Here is a 19,728-nt window from a genome sequence, read left to right as displayed (position 1 = left end):
GAAAAAAGCAGCAGAGTTCTCATTCTCAAGGACAGCATGCAAGTGAGAACTAGGGAAAGGCTATTGATGGATTCTTTGGGGGTACCAGAGATAGCAACACAGGAGTAGCAGGAAATGCCATTGTGGGGGCTTCCCTACTCACCAGTGACATCCTAAGAACTGTTTTGTTATTGGCTGAAGTGGAAACCTGAATGGAAGAATTCAAACCGGGAAAAAGTTGGAAAATATTTAACAGGCTGCAGATAATTGGTACACTGAGAGATTGCACTAGCAGTAATGAGATTAATGACCTGATCATCAGGGACAAACATTGACCAGAACACAACACAGTATTCATCTGCTTTGTGAAATGGTGATGTGAGAATTTATGTCCACTTGTAAAAACAGACCAGAGACTTAGTATGAAAGATGGTCCTTTTTACAAGGTAGTGCTGCCATGAAGAGTCAACATGGATTCATACAATACATGTAGCCTTCACATGAGGATAATTTTTTCTCAGCTCCATGCTGGAATTAGTAGTTTTAGGTGTAGTAACCTAGGGACTAGATAAATCAATATATGGCCAAACTAGTTCAAAAAGGTAAGAAACATTCAGTATCTCAGTCTCTTTATGAAAGCACTCCCTTGCAAAATTGTGCACTTCTCTTCATTGCGTTTGGTTACTTTAGCATTCATAAGCAGTAGTCAATTTGTTCAGATCAAGTTATAAAAAAATCTGCTGTGACAAGTTCAATTTTTACATTTAGTTTTAAAAATATTAGGAGAAGTCTATTCTATTTCTCAGAAGGTGATTCAAATACTTCAATACGAAAATAGTATGATCCATGGATTTGGTGTAAAATTGCAAATATATTAGTGCTGTGCAAGGTAAATAGTGCTGTGAGGAAGGCATATGGTGTACTGGGCTTTATTGGCAGAGGAATTGAGTTCCGGAGTCCTGAGGTCATGTTGCAGTTGTATAAGACTCTGGTGAGGCCTCATCTGGAGTATTGTGTGCAGTTTTGGTCGCCATACTATAGGAAGGATGTGGAAGCTTTAGAACGAGTGCAGAGGAGGTTTACCAGGATGTTGCCTGGAATGGTAGGAAAATCTTATGAGGAAAGGCTGAGGCACTTGGGGCTGTTCTCATTGGAGAAGAGAAGGTTTAGGGGAGATCTGATAGAAGTGTATAAGATGATTAGGGGTTTAGATAGGGTAGATACTAAGAACCTTTTACCGCTAATGGAGTCAGGTGTTACTAGGGGACACAGCTTTAAATTAAGGGGTGGTAGGTATAGGACAGATGTTAGGGGTAGATTCTTCACACAGCGGGTTGAGAGTTCATGGAATGCCCTGCCCGTATCAGTGGTGAACTCTCCTTCTTTATGGTCATTTAAGCGGGCATTGGATAGGCATTTGGAAGTTATTGGGCTAGTATAGGTTAGGTAGGATTCGGTCGGCGCAACATCGAGGGCCGAAGGGCCTGTACTGCGCTGTATCCTTCTATGTTCTATGTTCTATTACAAAGGATGGAATTTCGTAAAAAATGAATGTAGCTACCTTATCTATACTTCTTTGGATCAATTACAGCTCTCATTTTATCCAATTCACCAGTGTGTAATAACTCTTGAAAGTAAGATATATTCTACATTTGAATTTATTAATACATTTAATCTGATTATCAATAAAGATAATTCATTTGAAACTATTCTCTGAGAATAGGATTGCTACCCTTCCAGGAGTATACTCAAAATTTGCAGGAATTAAAAATGAACATCCTAGACACTTATGAAAACAAAACAGGTAAAGAATTATGGGTATATTTTTAACCACTTCTGGCATTTTGCTCCCTCTCCCACTCTGCCAAGGATATGCAAGTCCTGAGCCCCCTCCACCACCAAATCCAAGCCACCTGTTGCCTGAAGGAAGAACACGTCATCTTCCGCTTGGGACCCTCCAACCACATGACAATAATGTTGACTTCACCAGTTTCCTCATCTCCCCTCCCCCCATCTTATTCGAGATCCTATTCTCCAACTCAGCACTGCCCTCTTGAACCGTCCTACCTATCCATCTTTCTTCCCACTTATCCACTCCACCCTCCGCTCTGACCGATCACCATCAGCCCCCACCTTCATCTATCTATCACCTTCCCAGCTACCTTACCCAATTCTACACCCCTCCCATTTATCTCTCCGCCAAAGATTGGTATATATGCTGAAGATGGTGTGGGTGCGTGTGTGTTAGGAGATGGGGGGGGGGGGGGGGGGGGCAGAAAGTAAAATATAGGTAGAGATGGAGCCCAGAGAGAGAGAAGACCATGATTACACAAAGAAAAGGATAATAAAGGTCAGTCAGAAATGTTAACTCTGCTTTGCCTCCACAGATGTTGCCAGATTATTGAGTTTTTCCAGTGATTTCTGCTTTTCTTTCTGATTTCCAGTAAGTTTTTTTTTGTTTTTTTTTCGTTTACTAATAGGAAGTCCTTTAATTAATTGCCTTCCATAAAACAGCTTACTTTAGTCAATGTGAAGTAATCAAAGCTCTTTAAATACAGAGGATCTCAATGACTCTGCATTTTGATTGAAATAGGATATTTTACCTACAGTTATGGCAACGATTACATTTGGAGTGGTGTACAATCTTGAACAATCCATCTCTGAATAGTCATAGTTCCACTGAGGAAGAGCTGAAGAAGAACAAATCCAGCCTATGAAGGAAGATTTACAGCTCCACTCGCTTTTGTTTGACAAAAGACAGCCAAGAGGGAAAAAGCTTAAGGTCTTTAAAAATTCAATAATTTATATGACTGCATGCAGTGTTTGGTTGCCCCCACCAAAACAAGGACAATCTATCGAGGACCTCCAGCAAAATCACCAAATGCTTTATGAATTGATTAAATACTTTAAAAAATGCCAATTGATGAGTAGCTAAGCATAATAAATAAGGAATTCAAACTACATATTAATAATCAAAACAATTCTAGACTAAAATAGCTTCAATGTTGGTGAGAGCATAGAAATGTCAATTTGGAAAAAATAATCTTTTCAGGTTGGAAGGATATAAATTATAAATCTGGACTGACAATTTTAAGTCCTCTCTCTACAGTTGCAAAAGGTTAGGGTAAAATCTTCAAATGCTTTAACCTCAGTTTTTATTTAACTCTGTCAATTAAATTAATTAGACATAGTACACAATATATAGGGCAGATTGCATACTGGTTTTGGGACTTAAGAATTTTTATTTCATAATTTAGAAAAAAGAAACTATTTGTTATCCATTCATCAGAGGATAAGAACAACGAGATGACAATATTGAATGGGAATCAGTTGTTATTTTGATTAATTTTATCTTGATAAAGAAGAAGAAACAACCTGATAGACCATTTAGATTGGGAGATGTTTCCTACTCTTACAGAATAAATATGCTTACTTTTAACAAAATAAATGAATTTAGAGATTATTAACTTTTTATTTGCAGTATTTATAGTTAATACAACTTTCAAAAGAATCAAAAAATTCAAATCATATTATCTTGCAACAATTAAAAGAAATCCAGCAATGAAAAGATGTAATATTTTACCTGGAAATTAAGTCTATTCTCAGTAGTTTCCCTCATAATTCAGGGAATACTATCAAATTGCCCCTGCATTCACCTATACATATACATAATAAGTTAAAGGTGGTCTGCACAATGCAATTATGAATAACAAATACAATTGCACTAAAACATAGTTACAACACAAAAATCAACAAATTCCTTAAATATACAAGTATTTTTACAATCTTTAAAAAGATCTTGGTGGTATTTTCACACCACATCACTAGGGTCACAGAAGTATTCACATCAGACTCCAGGCTTTGTGTAGCCTTTGAATTCTTCTTCAGTGCCATACCTATCTTCCTATCTCTCAGATCACCATAGCCTGCTTGAAGTGGTGAGTGAAGACATAGGGGAAGAAGCCCACATCGCTTGGATGAACCGTGAAAAAATAAAAAATAAACCTTTCACCTTGAATGTCATACTGGTAAATCAAAAGCCTGCACTACAGATTTTATAAGCAACCAGTTTCCCATGGCAATGGGCTCAGGTTAGGAGTTTACAACAAAGGTGAGGAAAAACAATATATAAAACAAAATCCAAGCCAAATTCCTGCAAGTATGACACTGATCAGATCCATGTCGTTGGGGGGCCCAAGGACAGCATGGGACGGAGAGAGAAGGTTGTACAAATATACAGTTGCAGACATATTGCAAACAAAATGAAGGTTCAAATACTGTACAAAGGGGTAAAAAGTAACCATGGTTAGATTTCCACAGCATGTGGATAATTTTAATTGGGTTAATAATGGGTACACATTAAACTGCAATGTGAGAAAGAGGTTAACCTTGATTATGGCTATGAATAAAACCCATTTCAATTTGGATTTTCTCTAGGTGATCTCAACAGGACTTGAACGGATCTGCAGACCAACAATCTATGACTGTGGGGAAGAACAGAGAAAAAAAAACTGTATAAACGCTAAAGTTTTACAACAAAAGCAAAATGCTGCACATGTTGGAAATCTGAAACAAAAACAAATAAAGGCTGGGGAAATTCAGCAGGTCTAGTAGCATCTGTTGAGAGAAAAAGAGTTAACGTTTCAAATCTAGTTTGACTGCTTCAGCATAGGAGTCAGGCTAGACTCAAAACATTAACTCTGTTTTGCTTTCTACAGATGCTACCAGACCTGAGTTTCTCCACCATTTCCTGTGTATGTTAAAGTTTTATAACATGTTCCTACATAATCTTCTGATGCTCGATCAAATGAATATGACCAAACAAGAATAAATTACTCAAATGGGCTGTTACTCCTGCTTTATTAAATGTCACCATTATACACAGACCAAAACAATACATTTCTGCTAACAAAACATCGTTGAGCAGAAATGTGTTTTCACTGTGTACTTGTGTAAATATGAAATTACAGAAGGTCAATGCGATTTTAAAGGAAGTACCTACTGTTTTACATACTTTAGCAGAGCAAATTATGAAATTTACAATTATGAAAATGCATATATTAATTATTTTGGAAGCCTGAATTATCAGCTTATTATTTCTTCTAAGTCTACTTAATGTACTGGTCATGCGCTGGATTTACATTTGCTTAAACCACATTTTAAGGGAATAAGTTTTTATATTCCAGAATAGGTGTTGTGGATCAAATGTTCATCCCAGGCAAATAAAACAGGATGACATTTTCCACTCACCTGGATGTCTAAGCTACTACAGTCAATACAGATGTTGGTAAATGCCAAAGCTCCACTGACACTGAGGATCGCAATTTTCCAGCACTTGTGATCAGTCTAGGCTGACTGTACTGAATATTTTGGTGCTGACCTTTAATGAGTCAGTGTAGTTATCTCAAGACAGTAATACTAACTAAGCCATTCAGTTCATAGAATCTCTACAGCGTGGAAGTAGGCAATTTGACCCATCAAATACAAACAGCATCCCACCCAGACTCACCTCTATCTCCGTAACCCTTGATTTCCTACATTTAACTCACCCAACTAACATATTCTTGTAAACTATTGGACAATTTAGCATGGCCAATCCACCTAACGTGCACATCTTTGGACTGTGGGAGGAAACTGGAACATCCGGAGGTAGCCTACACAGAAACTTTATGTTATAGAATGTGCAAAGCCCACCCAGACTGTTACTGGGGGCTGGAATTGAACCAGTAGCCACTGAGCTATGTGTCTTCTTAGGCTGCCTTGAAAGCAATTAAAAGAAGTTAGGCATATTTCACAAAAAGTGGACTGGAAAAAGACTGAAACTGGGCCCAGGAACAGAGCCATCAGTACTGCTATCAGCCCCCATGGCTATATATTGGGAGTCTCTTGCCTGGCAAGAAGCATTCAAAATACAGTCTTGAAATAAAATCCTGTGAAACTGATTGAGAGTTGTCTCACCTGCATTGCCAAAATGTAATGATTGTTTGCAGGTTAACACTAATGCTTGCTACCAATTTCTGCATACAAAAGTAAATAGCATATTATTTTTAAAAGAAGCATCACTTCCACAACTCCTGACTGCTCCAATGCTGTCACGAAACTTGATTTTGAATGCCTCCTTTAAGCTGTGCTGCTCAGGGTGGTTTAAGTGATTGTGTGCCTGAGTGATTGTGGATGGATTCCATTTTATGCTCCTCACTAAGGACTGCGTCATTTTGTTGTATACAGTAGTCATACAAAAATCTCACATCTTAATGGCAGTAAGTTTAAATAACTGCAACCCTGATTTCCTTTCAACGGTCCTGAAATGTCATTAGTGACTATCACCTTTTGTTTAACACTTGTAACAGGTAAAATTATTAACAGTGCATTGGAAACAAAGTATAGAATCATTTTCTCAAACTATGCTGAATTGTATCCTTTTTGGAATTTGTTAAAACCAACCCCTCAAATAAAAGATACATTTGTGAGCATTCAATGAGGAAGTCCACTGATGCACAACTTGCATTTTACTTGGCTACTTTCCAGAGTATTTGATTTTCTTGATCTCCAAATCCATATGTTTCTTTTGACTTACATTTCAAAACCTGCAATGCCTCAAGGTAATTGGTTCAGCTTAGAAATTAATGCAGTGTAGCCTGTGCTGCCAATTCATCCAAACTAAGAGACTAACCAACAGGCATCGTAATTAAATAAAGAAAACCCCATTGTATCAAGTCTGAGTTATTAAAAGCCACTGTTTTGAAATCAAAATACCATGTAAAGATGATGATACATCAGCGATCATCAGACCACTGGTTCAGGTTCTGAATTACTGATTTGCTATTCTACCTGTGCTTTGAACAGACAATTGTAGCAAATCAAGGAAGAATTGAAGGAATTTATGTTTTTAAAACAGCTGACAAAATGAGCATGTAATTGGCTGCACACCTTAGCTTTAAGTCCCATTGCACTATACCCAGCAGCAAGTCTAGCTAGATTATTTCTCAGTCATGATTATGTTTCCAGCCATACCTTCCAGAGCAAGGGGACACTAAAGCTCTGCTTAACAGCAAACATATTTGATCACCAACATCAACATCAAAATTGAACTAGCTATTTTCAAACATTAAACTTTGAAAACAGCACAGCTAATGCCAGAACACATCTATAACATAAGGCTTTAAGATCTGAAAAAGGTGACTTTTCACAGATGTAGTCACATGGCAGGTGATTAGTGGCATGATCCTTTAAAAGAATATTAGTTTAAGCTTATTTTCCTCCTGATGTTAAAAGCAAAACAAAGAAATTCCCCACTTCTCCAAGACGGGATAAGTGAATCCAGTTAGCGAACTGCAACCTGGCTGGCGTTTCAGGCTTTTTTGTTATCAAACTTTTTTGTGAAAAACCAAAACAATTTTGAAAGTTTTGAGCACAAAGAAGTGTTTCAAATAATATACTAGAATAAAACAGCACTCAAAGTAAAAGGGTTTGACAGTCAGAAAAAGGTTTCACATAATTTATTATAAACTAGTCCATATATTCTCTTTATATTGTGCATGACTGAATAGATTCTGCATAGAGATAGGATACTGTGCAAAAAGACCAGTGACCCTTAGATGTAGAATCTACTTAATCTTTCTTTACCTCCAACCATATACTTCATATGCTTCTCTAATAGTTTATTGGACTACTTTATCACCTGGTTCTGCATTGAACCACAGAAAGTGCAAGGTTTCATCCAGGATTATACAAAGTTAGGCAGGAAAGAAGCTTGGGCAGAACAATTAGCCTTAGCACCCTTTGGAATGGGGAGGGGTGGAGAGAAGTAGTCAAGATCGCCCCTTATGATCCAACTGCAAGAACCACATAAATGCTCAGGTTGAGAGAGGATAGGATTTAGCTTTACTGTATTGCGATGTAACGATATTTACTCACCAACTGAACTTTTGTTTAAGCTGGCGAGGGGGCTGCTATATCTGTGGAACCCATACTCCAAATGTGAACCAGTGTCCCTCACAGTAAAGAGGGAAAATTGTTCACACTATTTAGGTAGCCAATAGCAGAGAAGGGACAAAAATCAATACACCAGAAATAAAATAGACTTCCTTCTTGTAGACAGCAGCTTTATAATGCATTGGTCCCCTGTTCCAGGCAGGCACTCATCACACTGACTGCCCATAAATATTTTTCTTCGGTAAAAGACAGATAGAAATATACTTCCTGTTTACAATAACTGGGATATTTTGCGTATATCTCCAGTAGTTTCTAGAGATTGAGGCAGTAACTTTCCTGTGGATGGATGCTGTGCGTGACTCGTCATCAGGAGCGATTCTTCAAAATTACAGGTACTGCAAGAATATAGAAAATTGCTTGTTAATAAAATATTAACACCAACTTAGAAACACTTGCTGACAACAATCTCATTGCCTAATAGAAATCTTAACTCCCAGTAAATATGGACAGTGGCTCTTTAAAACAATGAGAGAAACAGAATTTAAAGAATCCATTTTGTATTCTGATATATTTCATTTCCCCCAAATTAAACTGCGCTCTGATGGAATGCCAGATAATTAATTTTATCTTGCTTATTTAACATCTTTCCAAGAATCACCATCAGCTGATATATGAATTGCAGACTTAAATTATTCTTAGAATGCAACTAAAATGATTAGGTATTTTAGATAATAGATGGGATGCAATAAAGGAGATGGTATCGTATAGCTATGAGTGTGATGCACAGAGCAATGGGAATCAGGATTCTCATTCTTGATTCTACCAGAATATTGGGAGTTAATTAACACGGTGCCCCTTGATATATATACTTCTGTACATAAATACATAGTACAGCTGAAAAAGAATTCCAACTGCAACCTGATGGTACAGAACTTGAGAGGCTGCTTTTATTTTTAAGTTGATAAATATACTTACTGATAATGACTAACAAGACAATTACAACGACCACCGCTATGATGACCTTCATCTGAAAGAAAAAAGTTAACAAAGTAAAAAAAAAGCACAACACAATCTTTCCTGCACCTCTGTTTAAGAGTAATACCTGTAAACACAAATATAATTTGTGCCCGATTTAGGTAACGTGTATTGAGTCATGATCTTAACTTCACCTTCTGCAGTTACATCTTTTGAGAATCAGATTTTTAGTTCTGGAATGTAGTGTTTAGTTAGATTTGGGTTTAGAAAACACTTGTATAAGTAGACCAAAGATCAACTAGAATGGAAGCATTACTGTTGTATGCCTCTGAATAGATATATCAACTTATAAATTAAGAGAAGTGCATTTATAACAAAAACAGCAACATAAGTGTATGATTTTACTAAGCCTCCTGCATCCCTGTTATACTACTCTTTCTAGCAAAAGAAAGAACTTGCATTTAAGTAGTATCCTTCACGACTGCAGGATATGTCAAAGTGCTTTTGTAGAAAATGTGGCAATGTTTCGCACTCAAAAAGCTTCCACATCAATAATATAGTAGCGATCACAATGTAGACTTTAACTGATGTCGACAGAAGGGCTAAATGTTGGCCAGAACACTGGAAAGAACTCTGCTGCTCTTTATTGAAAATAAGGTAAGGGAGCGTAAAGGTCAAAATATGAAGGGTGATGGTGGGTCAGGTTAACATCTCATCTGAAAGAGTACTGCAAAATCAGTCTAGATTTTGTACTCAAGTTTCTGAAATTTAGTACTGGCTCCAGTTGTGCAGCAATTTTAATAAAGCCTTGTTACAATTTAAGAAGTAAATTTAAAAAGCAAACACTTAAAACAAGTAAATTAAATCAAAACACCCATTTGAAATTATAAAGTACTCTGTGAAATCTATTTTTTTCTGCTTGATGGTCCATACGTTAAAACACAGTAACGTGTAATGAATTAGGGAATTGCTTCAAATTACAATGACATTATAGACCTGTGTTTTTAAATGATAATGGATGAGATCACTAGGTATTTGAACAAAATATAGTATTTAGAAATGAAACACATGAAGGCAGCTCACTGCAAGTAATAAATCATAAAACTACTTCCTTTAGTTTCTATGCCAATTAGAATTATAGTTACATGGATCTTTAGTGGCTTGATCTCTTGCGAAGATACATCAGTTAAATTATTTTTATACATCAGTGACTGCATTACTATGTAAAACTCCCAAATAACTAATGGTTCAAAATGCTTTAACAAAAGCTTTCTAAAATTACACAACCTGTAGAAGCAAAATGATGTGATAAATTAGAACTGTTTTGTGAAAAAATATGGGTGTCAAAAAAGAATCATGATGATTAAGTTTTAGACAGCTTGTTTCAATGACTGTTAAATGAACCTTTTCATGTTCTTCAGGATTTACTGATCTTGGTGCCAGAATGATGCATAAAATAATGAAAGGCATCTCTCCAACGGTGAAGAAAAGGTCAGCTGCCTACCAAGTGCAACAGGAAATCATTTTCTACATTTCACAAACCTCTAATCCAATCGTGTACAACAATTACAAATAAGGCAAAAAATTTCTCCCAATCATTCATTTTTCAAAAGCTGATTTTACAGTGAACTAACGAATTTATCTCTAACAACATTATTAGAAATTTCATTTCATATATCTTGACTGACATTGGTTAGATCACAGAAGTTAACAATTCCATGCTCACTTTGGTAGTTAGAAAACAGAGGCGCATACCACAAAAGGGGGCTAAATAAGTAAAATGCATTGATGGGATCAAATAGAAACAGAAATAGTGAAGATAAAATAAAATTAACAGCTGTTGTGGGAAAATGCAACAAGGAGGAACAGGTAGCAAGTCAATCCAAGAGTTAACATTTTGGTCTCATTTTATTAAATATATACATAGCTGGTAAGACAGCAAAAAAACGCTCCAAATATTCAGGTTGCCTATTGTTGCCGTAACAGTAATGCATGTGTTTCAAGTGTGTGAGGTAGAGTCTTTCAAAATAGTTAACTCAGGAAGATTGCAATTTCTATTGAATTTTATCATTCTACAGGTAAAAGGTATTGTGTATTTGTTCAACAATATTATGCGCTAAATTCAAGTATAAATAACTCTCGTAAGTTTCGTACACCACTGTCCACTGGCAGCATACGTTTACTTGCTATAACACTAAGTTATAAATAGGAAATTTAGAGTGACAATGCATTTGAACTAAATTGGCTGTATCCTTATGAACGTTTCTGTTCACAAGAGGCTTATATAGAAATAAATGCAGTAAACACGTTTTCAAGAACAAGTTGTAAAGCTTTGGACTATTCCCCTTTACCCATTGCAAATGACTCGTATTTACTTAGCTTCTTTAATGACGAAGACATTCCAATGAGAGAAGGTAGGGTATAGTCACAGAGGAGTCTGAAAATTTAACACATTTGAATATGTGAATAAATGAAAACCAGGGAGGTAAGTAGTTATAGACTAGCATGATTTAGCTTAGGATATAGGATTGAAATAGGTGCAGAGTGAAACTTGAAGTGGGTTCCTACAAGTAGGTCTAAATTTTTCAAGAACAAAAAAGGCAATGATGTTTTCATCAGAAAATTGTACACTAACTTTGGTAAAGCATAGCATTCCCTCTTTGTTTGCAGCCTGTTCACTTAGTTGTCTTGTACTTTTAAATGTTTTTGTGTGGATACACATGCACAAAATGTTAAAGATAATATCTTGTAAGCAGCTGCTCAGTAACCTCCAGATTGTAACTTCAAAAGAACTTTAATACAGAAGTAATAAATCTGAGAATCCAGAAACACAATTCAGTAAAGTATGAAAGTAAGAGCATAAAAAAAGTTAAGAGTTTTGGAGTTTATTTCCAGAGGAATAAATTACATTGCCAAAGGAGGGAATATCATGTTAAATTTATAAAGAACCATGGATAGACTATATTTGGAGTGCTAAGCACAGTTCTGGTTTCCATGGTACAAAGGGGTACTGGAGCACTGCAGAAAGTACAGAAAAGATTTACAAGAATTAGGTAGACAGGTAGAAAGAAAGATTGAACAGGTTGGGACCATTTTTCTGGAAAAGGAAAAATTTAAATAAGTCTTTAAAATCATACAAGGCTGAACAGGATGGATTGAGACAAGCCTAAATTTGGCTGATTCCAGAATAAGGAAACGTTTGAATAAAATACTGCAGATGCTAGAAATCTGAAACTAATAGAGAATGTTGGAGAAACTCAGCACAGGTATGACAGCATCTGTGGAGGCAGAAACAATTAACATCCAGTCTGGTAAAACACTTCTTCAAAAAGATGCAGAACCTGTTATATCTGCTGAGTTTCTCCAACATTCTCTGCACTTGTTTAAGGAAATCTCTGTTGGTATAGTTGTAATGTTGGAAATGTGACAGCAAATGTACACACAGCAAGCTCCCACAGCAACGTGATAATATCGAGTCAATTCTTTTCAGAATTTCGACTGAAAGAAAAATATTGGCTCGAATATGAAGAATAATTTTTCTACTCTTCTTCAAAATTAGTTTGAGGAGATCTTTTATATTCACTTGAAAGCAGAGATGAAACTTCAGTTTCTTGTCTCCTCAAAGTTGGCACTACCAACAATGCAACATTCTTTCAGTAATGAATTGAATCGTCAGCCTAGAATTTTATTCTCCATCAGTCAAGTTGGACTTGAAGCTCTGATGAAGAGTTATCTAGACTCAAAACATTAACTTGCATGACCTGCTATAATCTTCATCATTTGTTGTTTTCAGTTGTTTTCAGCACAACCATTTGACTCAGAGGTGAGTATGCTTCAACTACCACATAAACCTGGCAAGTATAAACATTGCTGTAGTTCAGCTGGGCTGTGATGTTGATGATTCGCCACAATTTGACCCATGGAGTTGTTTACAGCATAGCCTCTAGAAAACAGGGTGAGACAATCCACATTCTAAACGTACAGGGCTTTCACCGCTTTTATTATTAAAATAACTCAGTTTCACATTTAAAAGCCGCAGTGCACTTAGAGGCTAAACATTCCAAAAATCAGAGTTGCATCATTTTTAGTGTCTAATTCAAACAAAATTTCAACAACAGTGGTTCTTTCAACAGTTCTACAAAATTACTGAAATGTATTAAAAAGAGAAATCGTCTTACATTTAATTCACAAGACAGTTAAATCCTATTAAGTAACAAAAAGCACTTAAAATATTTTTATGTTCTGTATTACATTCCTTTCTGTAAATTAAAAAGAAATATCAAATTCTTGGAAAGTTATTCTTTGCATAACTTACCCGAATACTGGAAACTTCAACAACTTAACAAAATTTTTTCTATTTGCCATCTTGCTTGCAATTAAATTGGTTTCCATTACATATATTATATTTTTTAGATTAATGCATCTGAATAGATAAGGTAAAACCATCAAAACTTTATATCCTCCAAGGAAGGTTAACTATATTTTTTTTAAAATGCAGATTTTTTAAAATGTCCAGAAATATTATTATTCACATGGAATCTCACATATCAAAATTGTTAATATCAAAGGTTGTTCTCACAGTGACCTACACAAGAGTGCAGCCTTGTAGTTACATTGCTCAAATAGTTAATTCTGAACAGCCAAATCTGTTTTCATTAGACTTTGTGAAAGTAGACATTGCCCTCTACCATCCATACCTGGTTCCAGAGCCTATAATTAAAGATTATTTATGTTGGGCTAATAAAGGTTTAAAACACTGGTTCATTTTTGGCTTATGGGCTCCTTTATAATTTCATAAGATTACATTTATCTGGTTTTATATGATAAAATGAAACTTGACATATATGAATTATTTGAGGAAGTTAACTTAACCACAAACACTTGTCTTTAATTTGTTGCTTCACTGTATAATTTTGCCTAAGTGTATGCAAATGGTACCTAATAAGAAATTCATCTCACACTAAATTCTATTTTCAAATACAACATAAAACAGTATCCTGCTACAGACTGATTTAGGGAGGCGTTGGCCTAGTATTATCACTGGACTGCTAATCTAGCGACCCAGGTAATGTTTTTGGGTTCCTGGGTTGAAATCCTGCCACAGCAGATAGCAGAATTTGAATTCAATATTTTTAAAAATCTGGAATTAAGAGTCTAAAAACGATCATGAGTCCATTGCTGACAGTCAGAAAAGCCCATCTGCTTCACTAACATCCTTTAGGGAAGGAAACTGCTGTCTTTGACTGGTCTGGCATGTGACTCCAGATCCATGGCAATGTTCCTGACTCTTAACTGCCCTCTGGACAATCAGGATGGGCAATAAATGCTCCTGCTTAGCCAGCGACACCTTCATCCAAATAATGAAAAAAAACCAATTGATTCCAGGAAATGTTACTCAGCTTTCTGCAGTGTGTCTCTCTCGAATGGCTAATCCTCATGTAAAAGGTCATACTGTGAATGTGGACAGTCAATGCAATTTCAATGGACATCAGGGCTGCATTTTATTCCACCTTAGCCAGGCGGAAATGTAACATGAGAAAAGATTACTTGATAAAGATCAGAAATGGGAAAGTTTCAAAACTGAACATTCTTTGTCTAACCTGTGGCTTTATTTGATATAAATAATTATGCAGACTTCTATATGCTCAGGATGCTTCAAAACACTTTACAAATGAAGTACTTTTGAAGTGTGGTTATTATTATGATGTGGAATTGAATTTACAAAAGGTGAAAAAGGAAGGCGATAACTGGCCAGATTCTCTAATATTTTGAGTTGGTGAAGGGATAAACATTCAGGACATCTGGGAGAATTTCCTTTATTTTCTTTGAAAAGTGCCATGGTATCTTTAACATTTACTTGAGAGGGCAGTCAGCCTCTGAGTTTAATACCTTAGCTGAAAAGCAGCACCACAGATTGTCACACACCACAATGCACTTATGTTGCATCTTCGACTTTCGTGAATGGAAAATACTTTGTTGCCAAAAAATTTCTACATTACTGAAAACTCCATTTCCTTTTGTGTGTGTATTGAAAGGTAACTTGACATGATGACACTAGTTACTTAATTATCCATTTACTTCATACAAATAGTGCACTCAATTATTTCTATGGATCCTTCCAAGTTCCCGAACCATTATTTAATAATTAGACATGCCAAAACAGATCAGGTTCAATGGTCAAAGGAAATGGGAGCGGTATTGTTTTTTCAAAGAGTAAAAACAAAGCAAAATAACACTAAGGAGGTTTCATGACGAATTAAAAATACATTCTGCAGCATAATTTTAGAACTTACCTTCTTTCAGCTGTTTTACTTAGAACTATATTAATACAAATACTTATCAACATACCTGGCCATGCAACTAGCATGGGCTGGGACAAAGGACTCTAAATTCTTTAGAGAGACCAAGTTCTCCTTTTAGTAAGCCCTGTAGCACATGACTCATTATCCTAGCCTTCCCCAACATTTGTCTCAACAATTATCTCCAGTCCTGTCACTTTCATAGACCTGCAAACTTTCAACATCACTCACCTTACATTCTCTCCACCACATCTGACGCCGTAACTGCTTTGCTCTGTTACTGAAAACCGTGGCATTATCAGACAAACTTTCTGCAAAAGAAATTAAACAGGCCCAAGGCAGAATGTTTAAACACAAATGAAAATATTAAAAACCTGTGAGTCAGTTTAAATCTGATCAATAATCCAAATTCCACAATTAAACTATTGTTCGTCACAATGATGCCCACCCTTCAAGGAAGTCCTTTCAGTGAACCTGGAGGTTAGGTAGTAGATAATAAATGCAGATCATGTACCACTTTAAAGTTAGCTTTTATTCCCCTCCTGTGTTATTAAAAATTCATTTTGAACTGCAATGTTGTTAATGAAAACAATTCAGAAAGATTAAAAATTCTAATGGAATTGGAAACCCCATATCTGGTGTAATGGTTGAAAGAGTCAAATTATGGACAGCCTCATGTCCAAATTGTTAAACTTGTCAAAGCCCCTCAATGTCCTCAGAGAATCCTATGGTTGCAGCTATCTACAAAGCAATGTGTGTTGAATTCTGGGACTTTGTCTACTAAAGATAGGTAGAAAGAAAATCAAATGTTGATCAGTGACTTTCAAAGACTGCAAAGTTGGACAGGTAATTATTAGCTGGATATCCAGTAAAACCTGAAGGCAGGTGGAGGTAATGTTTTTGCCACTAATTGTTTGTTTTTTTTTGTCTCTCAAGATCCAAAGACTGGATTTTGACAAAACCTGATAAGCAGATAGGGAACAGCCCACAAAAAAAAACGCTTAGCTTTTAATGAACATGCAGATTCAGATACTAGAATCTTAACGATCCCTTAAAATTGGGAGATAGATCAAATTGACAGAAAAACAGAAATGGCTCAGAGTGACAGCTGCTTTACTTAGAACATTGTGGATTGCCTCATCAACTATGACAAATCTCACCACTGCAAGGAAAATAGGGGCACAGCGTGCAGAGCAATTTGTTCAATATAGATGAACCTGAAGTTTCCTCAACAAGATGATGATTCTAAGTAAAAATAATCTCAGCTTTGAAGTTACAATGAGGAAGAAAATGTCTCAAGGAAGAGCTACGTAATTGTAATAACAATAAGTTAACACAGCAAAACAGAAGTAGGCACTCTGCTGTGTGTTCCCTTGTTTTTGCAAGCTGATATTTACTTACACACCTCCCAAAAGAAAAACCCATCATATCTGAAGACTATCTCACTATAATCTGAAGCCATTATAATCTCACTATACATTATTATACAAATTGAGGTCAGTAGATGGTTTAGAACTCCTCTACCACAGTTCAGCTAATTGTCAATGAATAGTTCAAATTGAAATAGCACAAGCAGTTTTCTAATGCTAGCTAAAGTAAAGTGCTTGAAATTATCTAGAGGCCAGATATCAAAATACAAGTTGATATATCTGGGTTCAGTACTTGCTACAGTTGGATTGAAGAGAAGTGTGGAAATGCTGCTCATTTTCCACAGTGGGCACTAGTAGAACGCACAGTCTGTGGAACAATGCCCACACGTTGACAAGAATCAGAGCAGTAATATGGGAGGTAGAAGCAGTTTTGATGACATGGGTGCTACACGATACAGATAAAGAATAGGTCATTAAAATGTTACTAAACCTCACGTCATACAGTTTCAAAAGGATACAGACAATAGTCATGGTGATTACGGATTTTCGAACAAATTTCTTCCTCAGTTTTTCCTAAGTGCTTGCTGCCATGTTGCATATTTTCTCAGCTGGGGAGGATAGAATAATCTGATCTATGATTAGCAAAATATTGGCCTATGTTTTGTTATTTTGACAGTTCACTTCACAATTGAGATCAGTCCTGCTTATTTCGGGCAAACAATTTCATTTTGACTCAAACCAACAATTTCCTAAGACAATAAAACAGAAAATAGTGGAGAAATTCAACAGGTCTGGCAGCATCTGTGAAGAGAGAAACAAAAAAGTTCAGAAGAAGAGTTATATTGGTCTTGAAACATTCATCGAGTCTCTAACCATACTTGTTGCTGCCAGACCTGAGGAGTTTCTCCAGTACTTCCTGCTTTTATTTCAGATTTCCAGTACTTTGTTTGTGAGGTTCAATGGCAAGTTTACATGTACATGGCCTTTTGAATCATGTAACTGGCAATATGACAGCAGGTCTTACACTTTGGGCTGTCAGAACATCTCTAAATTACAACAGCAATCCAAAATAAATTCTGGTATTAATTAACTGATTAATTAATACAAGCTCTTTACATAGTTTACACTTTATGCATCCTATTGCACACATAAAAACCATTTGAACCAAAGTGAACACTTCTTTAGAGAAGAAAAGACACTTTGGATAGATTCAACTAATGTGGAGACCTTTGAAAGATAACTAATGGATTGCCAATGCTAAACTATCCCATCCATGGCGTGATGAGTAATTGATGTGGCTAACATAACTATGCGAAAATAGGTATGCTTGACTGTTCTGAAACAAACAGGTCATTACCTTCCAACCTCCATTCAGGGAAAATAGCATTTATTAGTTTAACTTCATCACAATTTCAATAGTTCTCTTTCCCAGGCAACAGAAATCAACAATATCTTATTCAGAATCTACACTAAATATAGTTTACAGTAAAGTGAAGTGAAAAACGTGCATTTCTTTCCTTTTCCAGATTGAAGAATCATTTATCCATATATTTTCTCATTCTCAAAATAGGGATTAAATCCCATCACTTAAGATTTACAATCTAAATGGTTTAGCTGTTGCTTAACATTCAAATAAAAAATAATTTCAATTATTGTTCGTTTCTGTTCTTCATAAGAACACAATGTTAAGCAACAGCTAAACCATTTAGATTGTAAATGCTTTTCCATTTGTTATTACAGCAATAACTTTGCAAATATCACATCTGAAGAGGAGAAAACTTGACAACTCGCCATCAAATAACAACCTAACTGGACTTTTTGGTGGCGGGAGACATGGCCTCTGTGATGCATTGCCTTTTGATGGGCTAAATACACCTGAAAAAGTTCACATAAAAGGTTACAAAGCAACACCAAAGCTGCAGACCTTCACTGTATATTATGGGAATTAATATTAAAGTGGCTGAAGGGTATAAAAACAATGGGCATTTGTTACAGAAGTAATATGGATGGTGGAATTGGTGAGAAGCTATGAATGGGCAAGGGCTCATATTAGGACTGTTCCTATGCAGGAATTCGACAAATTAGTTGAATTCAGAAGTAGCAGCAAACAAGCTCAAATACGGAGATTTACCTAAATTATTCCAGGACAAAAAAGGGTTAACTTATGATGGCCAGTTCATAGAGTAGTATTATAAATGGTTACAGCACAGAAGGAAACCATTGAGTCCACTGAGTCTATGCTAACTCACTGTAACAACCAATTACTTGGTTTATTCACCAGCCTTTTCCATATGGAATGGAATTGTTTTACTTTCAGCTGTTTACTCTATGTTCTTTTGAAACAAAGATTCATACTCCCTCCACTGTCCTTTTAAGTAGTCAATTCCACGTTGTAACCACTTGCTGTGCAAAAAAGGTTTTGCTTTATTTCTCTTGCCGATTCTTTTAAATCTGTCCTCTGGCTGTCAAGCCTTTCACCAATAGGAATAATTTCTTTCTCCAACTATCTTGACTTTGTGATTTTGAAAAGCTTTATTAAAAATTCACTTAACTTTCTTTTCTCTTGAACCACAGCTTCATCAATATATTCACTGAACTGAAGGTCCTCATCTCTGAAACCACTCATAAATAAGTGTGGAACCCTTCCCAGAGCCTTCAATTCCCCCTACAGTGCACTATCCAGGGATTTTTTTTGGGGGGAGGGGGGGGGTGAAAGTTGGAGAATACTATTTTTCAGAGGAGGCCGAATCAAGGTTTTGTAAAGGCTTCTCATAATTTCCTTGCTTTTGTACATTTTAGAACACTCAAGATCCTGTTTATCTTTTCAACTGCTTTCACAACTTGTTCTGCAACTATCAAAGGCAGTGGAAATCTGCAACTCTTGCCCCAAAAGGGCAATGGGTTCTGAGGATAAATTGAAATTTCTGTTACTGAATTTAACAGATTTTTTTTCAGTTAAGGGTCTTAAGGAAAATTGATCAAAAGTATGTAGTTGGGAGTTGAGGTACAGATCAGTCATGACTTAGTTACATGGTAGAACAGGCCTGAGAAACTGAAAGCCTATTCACATTCTTACAAACACTGCATTTACTTGTATATATATCTGTCATTTACGCTCCACTTCAGCTTAAACATATGTTATGAAAGGATATTTTCCATGTAGTATGCAA

The 19,728-nt window shown here is 36.0% G+C and overlaps 1 protein-coding gene across 2 annotated transcripts in view; it reads right to left on the bottom strand.

Moving 5' to 3' along the window:
• Positions 1 to 3,431: 3,431 nt before the first annotated feature.
• Positions 3,432 to 19,728, bottom strand: part of vamp4 (vesicle-associated membrane protein 4) — a 54,516-nt gene continuing 38,219 nt past the window's right edge. Inside the window, exons 6-9 of one of the 2 annotated variants that reach the window (XM_060830154.1) lie at positions 15,420 to 15,499; positions 8,890 to 8,941; positions 8,257 to 8,309; positions 3,432 to 4,469 (exon numbers count right to left, since the gene is read on the bottom strand). In XM_060830154.1, coding sequence (XP_060686137.1) covers positions 8,281 to 8,309; positions 8,890 to 8,941; positions 15,420 to 15,499 — 161 coding nt within the window. In that variant the 3' untranslated portion in view covers positions 3,432 to 4,469; positions 8,257 to 8,280. Of the gene's footprint in view, positions 8,310 to 8,889; positions 8,942 to 15,419; positions 15,500 to 19,728 lie in introns of both variants that reach the window. The other variant, XM_060830153.1, reaches the window with a different exon arrangement.

This window comes from Hemiscyllium ocellatum, chromosome 9, assembly GCF_020745735.1.
Source record: "Hemiscyllium ocellatum isolate sHemOce1 chromosome 9, sHemOce1.pat.X.cur, whole genome shotgun sequence".
In the NCBI taxonomy this organism is placed as follows: Eukaryota; Metazoa; Chordata; class Chondrichthyes; order Orectolobiformes; family Hemiscylliidae; genus Hemiscyllium; species Hemiscyllium ocellatum.
The sequence above is the reverse complement of the archived record's forward strand: the minus strand, read 5'-3'. Positions and strand labels throughout refer to the sequence as shown.